The sequence below is a fragment of the Nannizzia gypsea genome, genomic scaffold (assembly GCF_000150975.2).
Source record: "Nannizzia gypsea CBS 118893 supercont1.2 genomic scaffold, whole genome shotgun sequence".
NCBI classification, from domain to species: domain Eukaryota; kingdom Fungi; phylum Ascomycota; class Eurotiomycetes; order Onygenales; family Arthrodermataceae; genus Nannizzia; species Nannizzia gypsea.
The window spans coordinates 1,104,663-1,116,898 of record NW_003345200.1 but is presented as its reverse complement, the minus strand read 5'-3'; the positions used below and the strand labels follow the sequence as shown (position 1 = coordinate 1,116,898).

Below are 12,236 nucleotides of genomic sequence, written 5' to 3'. Positions count from 1 at the left end.
CAACCCCCGGGCTACGTCGCTCAAGGGTAGAAGCAATAAAGTACCTACTCAGCCGAAAAGTTGTTTACGAGCCTTCGTCGGCTTTTGATACTTCGGGCAATTTCAATAGCATCTCCCGTCGTCGTACGGTTTGATTAGCTGGCATATAGTCAACCAGTTGAAGACCGAGCTATTGGCTCCCTTTGCATAGATATCAGGTTTTTGCCGGGCAATTTAAGCGGGTACGCGTTAAATGCGCCGGTGTATCTGTACATGGCGTACATAATATACGTCTTAGCCTCTCTGATCGTCTTGGACACTGCCTCGTCTTTGCCATGCTAATGCCTGTCAATTTCGACTCTTACGAGACATGCAAGAAACTCAAGTAGATTAGTTAGAACAGATTATTGCCCTGCTTGCCGATGTCGGGCGTAAGATGAATGGCCACAGAGACAGACATCCTTGTTTCACGAAGGATTTTACTTGTAAGCCCTCTTAAGGTGAAACTGATAGAGGGAAAAGTTGATGGCTAATTAACCAACAAACTTAACGAGTTAACCACTAGATAAGAAGGAGGAAGATGTTTAATTCATGCTCATTATCTAGTTAGCGCTATATACTTTGTATAAATAAATATCATCCCTGTAATGTGTATCCATCCATCATCTTATTCGTCATCATTCATGCATCCGTCCAAAAGGGCCGGATCGAAAAGAGAAAAAGGGGAAAGAAAGATATATCAACAAGAAAGAAAAATATATATAAAAAAATTTCCGGATTTGTTCGCGTTCATCGGATGCCATCGGCTCCAACTTCATCGATGAGAAGCACATATCCGCCAGGTAAAAACCCTTTCTGGCCAGCATAGCATCCCCAAAGCCAATCGTCGTTGATGTTTTCTGCTTCCGTGATCTCCGCGCCCCGAGGAAACATGATCTCGTCATTGTTGTCTGGTTCGGGGTGATGTGACCATTTCGCTATAAGCCGTAGCCCGATGCCACCTGATGGGGGGAAGCGGGCGGTGGTAAGCGGGAAGGGGGACGAAGAGGAGCTGTCCGACGGACTTTCGGGACCAGAGGAGAGATGTTGTCTGGCTCGGTTAAGTCTGCGTCTTTGTCGGAAGTTGCTGTCACTTGAGTCGGAGGGTTCAGTCCATGTCCAGCGGCCGGAATCCTGCCGCTGGAGGGCATTTCGACTTGGTGTTCCGTTGGTTTCGGAGACGGGGCTCGTGGGAGTGTTGTTGCTGTTGTTGTGATCTCTTTTGGAGCCAGAAGAGGGGGTTGGGATGTGTTCGTCCTTCCATGCGTGTCCGCCCACAAGGCCCTGGACGACAACTCTCATCTGTCCTACTCGGTGGTCCTCAAAGCCAACAATTATCATGCGATGGCCCTGTAGACACCGTCGCCAGCCGTTTCGGCCATTGTCCTTGCTGATTTTTCCCGATGCTCCTAGCTTGAGATAGCAGTTCGTGCACATATCGTAGTCCCCTTCGTTACACTGGATGCAATGGAATCGTGTTGTTGAAGGGGGGATAGGATAAGTACAGACATTGCATTGCGTAGAGAATGTGAGGGGTCTGTATTCAGTGGCATCTGTTGACGGAGGAGGCGAGGCTGTGGTTCGTGGAGGTGTTTGTGCATCTGACTTAGGCCTCAACTTAACACGAGATATCGGCAGTAGAGGATGAGTGCAACATTTGTCCTGGTTAACGCAGTTGTTACAGAAACCCCATTCACCGTCATTGCACTCTCTGCATTTCCAGAAGCATTCATCAGAAAACTGCTCACACATATCACAAAACATGCCTATCTGTACTCGTCTGGAAAGCGGCAGAGGAGCAGGCCGCGGGCTTTGAGACGATGGCGACAGCTGTTCTCTTTCCTCTGACAGCCGCAAGTACCTGCGCCAGGTGAGCTTATGAGGCGGCTCTTGTTCGCTCAACGGCTTGTTCAAAGATGCCATCTTCTTCTCAAAGAAGTATTGCGCTGCGTGACCGAAACCGAACCAGTGTAGACACCCGCGGCCGAGACGATAGCAGCGGACACAGAGGCAGTAATTGCCAGGCTTGCAAAGCTTACAGACTTTGTGCAGTTCGTACTGTATATTGCTCTTCCCGCATCGTTCACATGATATTGAGGGCTCAGGGGGCATCTGAGGCTGAGCAGGAGGTAGTGTAGATGGTAGAGTAACAGGGTTTGATACCCGCCTGGTTGGCCCTGGTGGTGGAGAAACAGTTGCTGGTGTATTAGCAGTACCTGTAGTAGTGGCCGGAGTACTTGGCTGTGACTGTGAAGCTTGAGGCCTATTTGAGGTACGGAGTGCAGGAATTCCACCAACGGCGGACGGCGACTGCGTAGCGGGAGCAGCAGGCTCAGAGGCAGTGTTTCCTCTGTTTAGATTGACTGCGGCAGGGCTAGGCCGACGCTGTCTCTCTCCAGGAGACGAAGGACGTCTTGGACGGCTGACCTGAAGTGGTGGAATTGTCTGATGCCGTAGCGAGGTCGGCGGAAGGGAGCTATTTGAGGCTCGTCTGCGGGACGGCCCCGTCCCAGTAGCTCCAGGGCCAGGAACACTTCCGGCGCCAGTCCTGGTGCTAGAACCTGTAGTAGAGCCACTGCCAGTTGTGGAGACCGCGGGTTGGGCCAGTGCCTCGGAAGAGAGTGAGAAGCCTGTGGGTGGAGTTGGTGATGTGCGCCGTCGTCGAGTGCCTGTGCCTTGATCAGAGGCGCTTCGGCGATGGTTCGCACCACGATTGGCGGTAGCAGGCTCGAGAAGACGGGGCCGAGAAGTCGGCGGCGCCCGTCTAGTAGGCTCTCGAGCCCGAGGCGTAGATCCTGAAGCACTGAGTGACCGCTCCTGCTGCTGCTGCTGTGGTTGTTGCTGTCTATCCTGTGATACCGGCCTTTGTTGGGCTGGAGACTCGCTTTCTCGTTGCCTTATGCTGCGAGGCGGAGAAGGGACTCGATGTCGCCGTCTAAAGGCCTGCGCAATACGCTCTGTCAACTCGTCTTCTTGCGTGGGCGTTAGGCTATGTAAGTCTATGCCGTCCAGCAGCCCTTCTTCTGCGATTTGACGCAATATCTCGTCCTCTATGCCCGACTCGCCCGTTGAGCCGATAAGAGATCGTAAGCTAGACTGGTGCTCAACTCTCCTTGAATCTGGACTCATGTCTCGAGGGTTGCGCATGGCTGGTGAAGCATTCATTCGCCTTTCCGCCCGCCGTCTCCGCCTGGCATCTTCCACCCGCTGTTCCCTCGCCTGCGCACCCGGACTGCGCTCCGATCTTCCTCTTGAGTGTGGTGCCAACGGGCTACGTTGGCGACGCCTGCTGCTGCCACCGCTGCCCTGAACCTCCCGCAGACTCATGTCTCTGACCTCGGCTAGAATCCTCTCGTCCTCATCATCACTTGCAGACCGCACAACTGGCCCGACTTCAGGCAGCACAGAATCCCCATGTTTGTATTCCGACGCAATTTCCTCCTTCTCCTCGGCCGATTTGGCTTGATCCGGGTTCGACTGTAGGAAGAGGTCGAGTAAGGTGGCCACTTTCGCATCGTGCCTTGTATCTCGGACAGACGCCCGACATGACGGACATGTAAATTGCGGCCTGCCACCATCTACCGGATTCGACGCTTGCCATGAGAACCAGCTTTTCAAACACGATCCGCAAAATGTATGTAGACAATCGAGTAAGGTCAGTGGCTGGTAGAGGATCTCGGTGCATATCTATCTCACGGTCAGCAAAGCCGCAATACTAGAGCAAAAGTAAAGCGCAAAATACCACTTACCGAGCAAGTCAGCTCTTTTCCCAAGTCTACCATCGCAGAACCGTTCGCCTTGGGTGTTTCCATCGTCCCAGAGAGCAGTTCAGATGTGGTATATGTAGTTATGTAAACAAGCGGACCGCAGTCCCAGTCCCCGTATGTGCGTCTACCGCCAGTCAAAGTCAAGCATGGCTTCTCACTCGAGATGCCAGCTACTATAGAAGAAGAGAAGCGAAAGTCTTGGAAGTATCGAGCGCCCTCGCTAGCACTGGCATATCATGGTGTTGTCGTAGCTTCTTGTGGGCTGTTTGGTGGCTGATGTTGAAGAATCTCGAGTCCAGATGTTTCTTCACCTGAGACAGAAAAAAAAAATGTCACACCCCACACTCATAACTAATAATAATATATATGACACTCAAGGCACAAGACAAGACAAGCGACTTCGTGACCTTTTTGCTTGTTTTCTTCGTCTTCGCTTGACTTGAGACATTCTGCATGCGGGTCTGACGGTTCAACCGGTAGTTATAACGCTCGATGGCCGTTGTCTGCCGGGGCGGTGTGGTCGATCGCTGATGATGCTATGGTGAGGATCAGCATGAAGACGTCCACATCTTCAAGAGATGGACATGGCTGACTTTTGTAGGCAGGATAACGATGGCAGATACTAGTTACAGCCTGTCAAATAGCGGCTCCGGCTTGTTGACGTGCCTGCGGTTGGATATTCAATCGGGTCTACAAAAGGCTATGCAAAATGACCACAGCTCTTGCAAGAATGAAGGATATACCCCATGAGCCCAGAAAGAAATATTCATGATATGCTCAAAAGAATCAGGATGATTATAGAAGAGCCAAGGTAGCTTGGTGTATAATGCTTCCATGGCACTTGAATATCGTGTCCAGCTCATGCTGCATAATCGGGAATCCGTGGAGATTCCCTTACCGCTACGCAGCAAGATTCATTTAGATACACCACGGCCTTGTAAAGGGTGGAACTAGAGCTACTTTTATTACTTTATCTATAAAAGTACCTATTCACTGGAAGCTTAGGTTAGGCGTTGATATTACACCTTCACGTCTAGCAGTTATTATGGATGACCAATGTGCAAAGATAGATCACTCGATAGCCATACACTGAAGGCCGACATATATCTACCAGACGTGTCTTCTTGTTTCTAAGGAGACGAAAAGGACCGCGAAGCTGCTCATGACGCCAATGCGCAATGCGACCGTTAACGGCCCAAGAAGCCCATCGTCGCGTAGGGTGGTATTTGGCGACTGAGTTCCTGGCGGAGGCTGTTGGGGCTGAGGAGTATTCTATCCCCCATGTGCAAGGCCGTGATACGGCGGGTTATCGGCTCCTCCATGGGGAAAAGGCGTTGATTGTTGCATTAATGCGTGGAGGCGAGCCTATGGCTCTGGTGTCAGCGAAGCCTTTCCTTTTACCACATTCCTCCACACTCGGTATCCCAACGATGTCACGGCAGATTATCTGCGCGGCCGAAACGCCGTTTTTCTTGTTGATTCGGTGGTAAATAGCAGTGGTAGCGTGGCACAATTCGTCCGGTATGTTCTCAGCTTGGGCAGCGCAATTAATATTGTGATAGTTGCTGGCGTTGTCCACGGCTCCAACAAGATCCAGCTCGCCGCTGTCCGTCGCCTCGGGAGAATTGGCATCGTCGCCTCACGCCGTCCTACCGTCAAGAGCGTCTGCACCACCGCCAGCCTGTAGCCCCCAGGGCCCTTCCGCGGCCTTAAGCGCGTCTAGTAGCAGCATATCTCTATCCACGTCCCTAGGAAGTAAAAACGCGACTACTTCGGTATCCTCCTATACCTCGACTCTTCTATAGCCATTTATTCTAATATATTATAGCGCTCGAGAGGATGTTTCTGGCGTATATACACACCTCGCCAACCTTTACAATAGTTAGCGTCTTTATTACCTAGCTCTTCTAATTTAACCACGCCGGAATCTGAAATCTACGGTTCATCACGCGTAAATTTCTGACTGGACAGTTTTTTGGATTCACTTTTTTCCTATGGTACATGCTGACTAAGTAGTTATGACTACATTATGTAGTAACTATAATACATGACAGATATCCACGACGAGCACAACCATGTAAAGCCCAAGGAGGACGACCCTGGCCATGCGCCCAGTCACGACTCTGGTCACGGCGGACGTACTTCGCAATAAGAAGTGCTGCAGCTTCTTCTATCATTAGTCCAAGCTTAAGAAACCGCCTGTCATTCTTTTGACATCATCTTGGATAACTTCAATAGGGGTAACGAATGCAACATCGAATTGTCCTGCTCGACAATCAATCGCAAACATCATTCCGACAAGTTCACCGCGCACATTGGTCACAAACGAGCCGGAGTCTCCAGGGGCGGAGAAATTCGCTGTATAAGACAAGATTTCAATCTCAAATGTGGTTTCGCCTGATGGCCACTGCACTTCCCTATGCATATGATTGACCTCCCCTGTAGTATACCCAGTAGAACGACCGCGTTTTGTTACCCAATCCCCCAAACGAGGCTGAGCAAACTGCGTTACTTTAGAATCGGCATTTTGAGTGTAGGCCTCATTGTATGGAAGTTCGAAAGGAGGTTGAATAGCATCGCCTGGGGTTGGCTTATTTGCGGTAAAAGTCTTCGGGCTTGAAATCAGCGCCCAATCTAGCCTGGTATCAGCTGTTCGCCGGTGACCGGAAGCAAATATGACATTCCCAATGCTGGGACTTTGAAGTCGAGATGAGAGTACCTGGTAAGTCTGATCGTTGCTAATATCTCCTGGATAATTTTGATATATCCGTTCAAGTCGCCGCATGGTATGTTGAGAGTCATAAGCTGCCGGGTATTCGACTTCGACCTGCCCACGCGGATCATAACGAACAACGCCGTTCATATCTGTATATATGGAAGTTGCATTGTCTGTAGACCTTATAACATGATAACAAGTCAGAGCACAAGGGATCGCCTGCTTCTCTTGAGGCAAATTCAACAGGACCCATCCACCAAGGGAGCCAGCTTGCTTGCTATTCCCTTTAACTCCAATGGATGAGCCATTCTGAGGATATCCAGGCAGCCCGCTTAGGTATATTGGCAATCCGTTTGGCTGAGAGAGATGAACTTGTCCCGGAAGAAATTCGACGTGAATGCGAGAGGGTACTTTCTCTAAAACTTGGATAATCTCCGCCTCCGCCGTTTTAAAATCGCAGGACGTTCCAGGATAGCAGAACACCACAATGGTAGGTTTCCAAAGGGTCTCATCCAAGTTCGATCCTAGAGGAGCGCGCAAATGGTATGCAATCGATGACATACCCGCCATCCGAGTATGGACAATCTTGGAAACACTTGGCCTGATAGACCTCATATCGTGGAGCAGAAGCGGATCATTGGGTAGAACACGAGAAACGTCGGAATACATGCGGTGTTTGTTATGAATTTCCACCTGCGTCTGGCCGGCAAACTCAAGAGGGAGTGCCTGCTTGAAAATCGAGAGTACGTATCTTGACGCCGCTTGCCAGTTGGCGGTGTTTTCATCATTCGATTCGATCAAAATGGTGTGTCTTGGGCTGTCACAGTCATTTTCGCGCCAATCGTCGAGGCGTGACAGAGAGAAGGGCACATTATACTCCGCAAGTATTCGAGCTATCTCTGGTTTCACTTTTGCATCGAAGATTCGCTGCAAATCCGGAGGGCTATTGCGGATGATAACAGGGTATAGCATCGGGGTGCCAAAGGCAACAACCCGAAATCTATCTTTTTGCGATGCCCATTCTTCTATCGTAAGACTTTTGTCATCAGAGGTAGCTATCATTCAGAATGATATATTAGCCACTGCTAGATTAAGAGCGGACGCGAACTTACAGCTCATATAGCCGGAATCTTCAGACAAGTTAGCTCTCCTGACTCCCACCATCTTGCTGATACGCGAGCTGTAGAGGCTGTAAGTCAGTCGGTTGTATCTGATGTATGTGAAATGGCTGAATGATGGTCTTATGTGTTAGAAGGCAGGTTTCTTACTCATAACTCTTATGAAAGGAATCTTATATAGTTAATTCAGGACAGAAAAGGAACTTGCTGGTTTTGGGTGTTGTTGTGTTGCGTTGTTAAGTTGGTGTGTTCCAAAGAGGGGAAATGAGTCAAGCCACCAAGGGAAACATGGCTCTTTTATGTTGTTTCATTGCTGAGCTGGTCAGTTTGACATCATTGACTTGGTAACTCACGTAACTAAGTATTCGATGAGGACTGAAATCAATATAACATCATTGACTTGATAACTAACGTGACTAAGTACTCGATGCTAAACTATAAATTTCAACTCTATTATAATATAGAGATATTATTAAAAAAATTATCTAATATATAACTAGGTCAAGCGCGAGACGCGTGCGCGATAGGACAAAGAGAAGCAGTGCGGCTGGCGGCTGGCGGCTGGCGAAATGCTTCCAGAGGTCAGGAATAGGTGGGGTCATTTGACGAGAACGTTATTTCATGGCGAAGGAGCTTCTACACCCGCCACTCGTCGTGTTCGTCGACGTCCACTGGAGGAGGCTTAGAAGACGCCAGGCAGCAGCTGTACGCGGAAGAGCAACGGAGTCTGACGAGAAAGCAAAACGAGATTATAGTATAGAGCGCTCGAAAATTAGCTGATACAGTTGGTTATTGTTAGAGACTTGCAAAGAGGACCAGGATGAGCGTGTACGTGTACATTTGGTAACTATACTGAACGTTGCTAAGATACAGAGGGTGAGGGGTGCAGGTCACAGAAGTAGACGGGTCCCCAGGAGTAAGGAAATCAGGAAGGACATATATCCCTCCTAAAGGATGGCTTTAAGGTAGAATTAACCACTGTAGGTAAGGGTATCGATATCAGTCATGCTGTCGACGCGTTTGGGCGTGCAATGGTGTCAGCCAGGCGATAAGTTGTAGCAATGGGGGATACATGACAGAATTGAGAACGACTTGCTATGCTTTGAGTCAGGTATTTGTTTTAAGATAACCAGCTGACTGAGTGCAGTTGAAACGACAATAGAAAGTAAAAGTTTAAAGTCCAGGAGAATGAGGGAGAAGAAGGAAAGAAATAGTCATCTTGAATGTCCTTCTTTCCGACCTCCACGAAACGCCAGCTCTCGCCAAGCAGTTCGTTGGCCAAGGAACTCCGCCTGGCCGACACCCCCAGCAGCAGCATGGATCAGGACTTTCCCTCCAGCCTCTACACGCGCAGCCTCGAATAAAGAGTAATACGCCGATCCCTTGTGCGTGCTTGATGATGCCAGCATACTCGAAGCCCATCTGAGGCTCCTCCAGCTGCCCCATGGCTACCATTAGACCGGTCCGATAGATTTTGACTATACAAACATAGTATATTTAAATATATTACTATTTTTAACTATATTAACTATCTGGATATTTTATATAGTTATATATTTAATAAATACTTGAAAAAAAAAACCTTAATTTAAATATAAATTTTAAATAATAAATATTATAAAAAAATAATTATATAAGGATTCTAGAATCCACTGTGTATGAATTGGGAATGAACAGGGGGCAGCAGTCAGCTTGAGTTGAATTAATTCAAAGCTACGAGCACGGTTCGATAATTTGAAGAGCAGAACTAGTTCCTAGGCCCTCGCACCAGATGCTCTACCACACGGATGAACACCTCCTTTTTCACCCCATCTTCCACCGCAGGCAACACATGTTTCTTATCATAAAGCCTCTCCCCCGCGTCAAGTTCATGAAGGTATAACCTAGCCTGCGTATCGATATCACCAGTTACGCCCAAGTCGAACCGTTTAGCTTCGTCCAGGTGACAAGTAAGATGAGCCAGCATGAGGCGATTTGCCTGAGCGTTGGCGTCGTTACGGCGTATAAAACATTCTGACATCTCAGTATATTTCATGCCCTCTGTTTCGACTCGAATTGGGAGTTTGCTGGTGTTATCACCAACAGGTGTGGTCCGGACTTGCTCGATGATGGTGTATATTTTTGTAGGTATACGTTCGAGCTTGACCCTTTTCTTGCGTTTCACTGGTTCTTCGTGGATTTCTCGTTCAACTCGCACTGTTACTGTGCGGCCGGATCCAAACTCTACTGTTTGTTCAGTGAAGCCTTCTTCAAATGTTGCGCGGAATTCCATGCGCATGCGTTCCTTTAAGTTGCTGTAGCAGGATGCTATTTGGTCTCGCATTTTGTCCTCTGCGCGCAGCCTATTCAGGTGTGAGGATATATAGACTGGCCTTGGGTTTGGATCTGCTGGGTCAATTTCCGTGCGGTAGACGTGGTAAGCCCAGACAGGTTCCGGTATATCATCTTCCTGAGCGTCCTCGGAATCTTCTTCCTCTTCCTCTTCATCACTATCATCATCATCGACTTCTTCTTCAGTGTTGTCACTATCGTTGGACTCATCTTCACGATTATCAGCGTTAAACAGGTAATTAAGGCTGGTGGGAGGCCTAAAAAGCTGCTCGCTGCTGCTTCGTTGGTTGGATGGGACTGGGTGGATAATGGGGCGGGATCGTTGTGCGTATTGGTGCATAGAAAGACGCCCGGTTTGGCGGCCAGCAATTGAGGTCGAGGAACGAGGCTGCAGTTCCCAGGGCTTCCTAGCCTGTGTGTTTTTAGCGCGGAACATGCTGGTATTCGAGGCCAAATCTGTCTAGAGGGTGAAAGCGAGGGTGGGTCGGTGTAGAAAAGAAGATAAGTAAAGGAGTGAATGATGGTAGTTTGAACTGCAAAGTAGTGCGGGTAACGGGTCAAAGTAAGCCAAGTAGTGAACAGAAGTAGAAGGCCAGTGGCAGAATGTGAACGATAAACGAAGGAAGCTATTCAAGTATCTCACGTAAAGACCAGAGATATCGTAGAAAGTGATACCAAATTCAGAATAAATCATCAAATTTGGTCAAACAGGTATATTGCGGAGAGAGTGAACTGAATATAAAAGGTAGATGTGAGGCTTGTTGCATCCATCTATTTATATATCCAAGGGGTTGCAACGGTATCCAAAGCAAAGAGTACATACTACTACTACTATATGTATCCTTAGCTCTAAGATAAAGAGATAGGGGAAGAATAGTCCGGGGTCTCTTTCTGGCTAAGGATGGATATTATCCTTAGAGGCAGGCATATACGTTTTGGTAGATATATAGGCTATTTTAAATAATTTAGTAGTAAAAATATTTACTAAATATATAGTATTTATTGAGCTAGTAAACCCTGCCTATAGCAGGGTCTTAGTCAGGCCCGATTAACTATAAGGGATACGGATACCCACGATAACGACTCTTATTCAATTTGACCAGAGAAAAGGGGAAGACATAAACAAGCAACAAGCAAGATGACAACGTCTACCGACGCCCCAGCGTTTACCGCTGACCTTCCGACCCTCCTCTCCATTGCCGCCGCCCTCTCCATCATGCCCCTATCCTACCTCCTAGGCACCACCCTCATCCCATCCAACCAACTCCGCAACCGCCTTCTCTTCTTCTGGCACGCCTACGATGCCGGAACCCATCTCCTAATCGAAGGATCATTCCTCTACCACTGCTTTTTCAGCTACAAGCAGCTTGCGCCTGGAGAAACCATCCCAGGAGTCTATGGACCACCATACTTCCTCAACAGGCCTGATAGAGCTTACGGTGCCGCTTACGGTGTGGGAGCCAGTGCTAGAATGTGGCAGGAGTACGGCAAGGCGGATGCGCGCTGGCTCGGCGCTGACCTGTGCGTCGTCTGCCTGGAGATATTGACGGTGTTTATCGGCGGGCCGTTGGCGGTGTATATCTGCTACTTGATTACCAGATCTTCGTCGACGAGCAGCACAACTGCGTCCAAGGCGAAGTACTCTAGCTGCATGTGGTTTTCATGCATTATCTTGGCCGTGGGAGAGCTGTATGGTGGGTTCATGACCTTCGGACCGGAGTGGTTCTCGGGAAGCGTTGGTTTGGAGACGAGTGACCCGGTCTATCTGTGGCTATACCTTGTCTTCTTCAACGTCCTTTGGGTAATTGTTCCACTCTGGGTGCTTTTTGTTGCCTATGGAGAGATCAAGGCTGCTTTTGCGACTGCTGCTGTTGCGAATGGACAATATGCTAAGAAGCTTAACTGAATGTTTTTTATGACTTGAAGAATATTGGCTTTGCCTTTTTTCCAATTAATCCCAGACACTCAGATGCTGTTAGAACTTGTTGGGTTATTCCACTTTAGCTAGACTCGCACACATTTCCCGAGTATCCGCATTAGGCCTTTTTGTCCCTTGTGGTCCAACCGTTACCTTGTCCTGCATCATCTGTTGCAGAATATCTTCATCCCAGTCAAAATCACGCAGAGTTCTAGCAGCTGGCTTTGGAAACTCCCAGGCATGGTTCACCATCCACACACAGTGCTGCAGCAATTTTTTGGCAGGAGTTATATATCGATTGTTTTTCAAGACCCAGATACCACGCATTTCCCATCCCTCGCACGGACACCCTTCATGAAGTTGATCCT

At 48.6% G+C, this 12,236-nt stretch overlaps 6 protein-coding genes across 6 annotated transcripts; 3 read left to right on the top strand and 3 right to left on the bottom strand.

Moving 5' to 3' along the window:
• Positions 1-768: 768 nt before the first annotated feature.
• MGYG_02432 (RING finger domain-containing protein) lies at positions 769-3,830 on the bottom strand (the record flags this gene model as incomplete). The annotated part of the gene is made up of 2 exons (XM_003174857.1): positions 769-3,705; positions 3,768-3,830. 2 exons carry the CDS (start codon positions 3,828-3,830, stop codon positions 769-771), a joined length of 3,000 nt encoding a protein of 999 aa, XP_003174905.1.
• A 1,133-nt stretch (positions 3,831-4,963) lies between these two features.
• MGYG_02431 (hypothetical protein) lies at positions 4,964-5,472 on the top strand (the record flags this gene model as incomplete). Its single annotated transcript, XM_003174856.1, has 2 exons — positions 4,964-5,090; positions 5,117-5,472. 2 exons carry the CDS (start codon positions 4,964-4,966, stop codon positions 5,470-5,472), a joined length of 483 nt encoding a protein of 160 aa, XP_003174904.1.
• Positions 5,473-5,961: 489 nt separating this feature from the next.
• MGYG_02430 (hypothetical protein) lies at positions 5,962-7,665 on the bottom strand (the record flags this gene model as incomplete). Its single annotated transcript, XM_003174855.1, has 2 exons — positions 5,962-7,556; positions 7,614-7,665. 2 exons carry the CDS (start codon positions 7,663-7,665, stop codon positions 5,962-5,964), a joined length of 1,647 nt encoding a protein of 548 aa, XP_003174903.1.
• A 575-nt stretch (positions 7,666-8,240) lies between these two features.
• MGYG_08976 (hypothetical protein) lies at positions 8,241-8,990 on the top strand (the record flags this gene model as incomplete). Its single annotated transcript, XM_003174854.1, has 4 exons — positions 8,241-8,373; positions 8,419-8,447; positions 8,493-8,535; positions 8,782-8,990. The coding sequence occupies 4 exons, from the start codon at positions 8,241-8,243 to the stop codon at positions 8,988-8,990; spliced, it is 414 nt and encodes a 137-aa protein (XP_003174902.1).
• A 376-nt stretch (positions 8,991-9,366) lies between these two features.
• On the bottom strand, positions 9,367-10,386 carry MGYG_02429 (hypothetical protein; the record flags this gene model as incomplete). The annotated part of the gene is made up of 1 exon (XM_003174853.1): positions 9,367-10,386. One exon carries the CDS (start codon positions 10,384-10,386, stop codon positions 9,367-9,369), a length of 1,020 nt encoding a protein of 339 aa, XP_003174901.1.
• Positions 10,387-11,088: 702 nt separating this feature from the next.
• Positions 11,089-11,856, top strand: MGYG_02428 (EBDP3; the record flags this gene model as incomplete). The annotated part of the gene is made up of 1 exon (XM_003174852.1): positions 11,089-11,856. One exon carries the CDS (start codon positions 11,089-11,091, stop codon positions 11,854-11,856), a length of 768 nt encoding a protein of 255 aa, XP_003174900.1.
• Between the last annotated feature and the right edge of the window lie 380 nt (positions 11,857-12,236).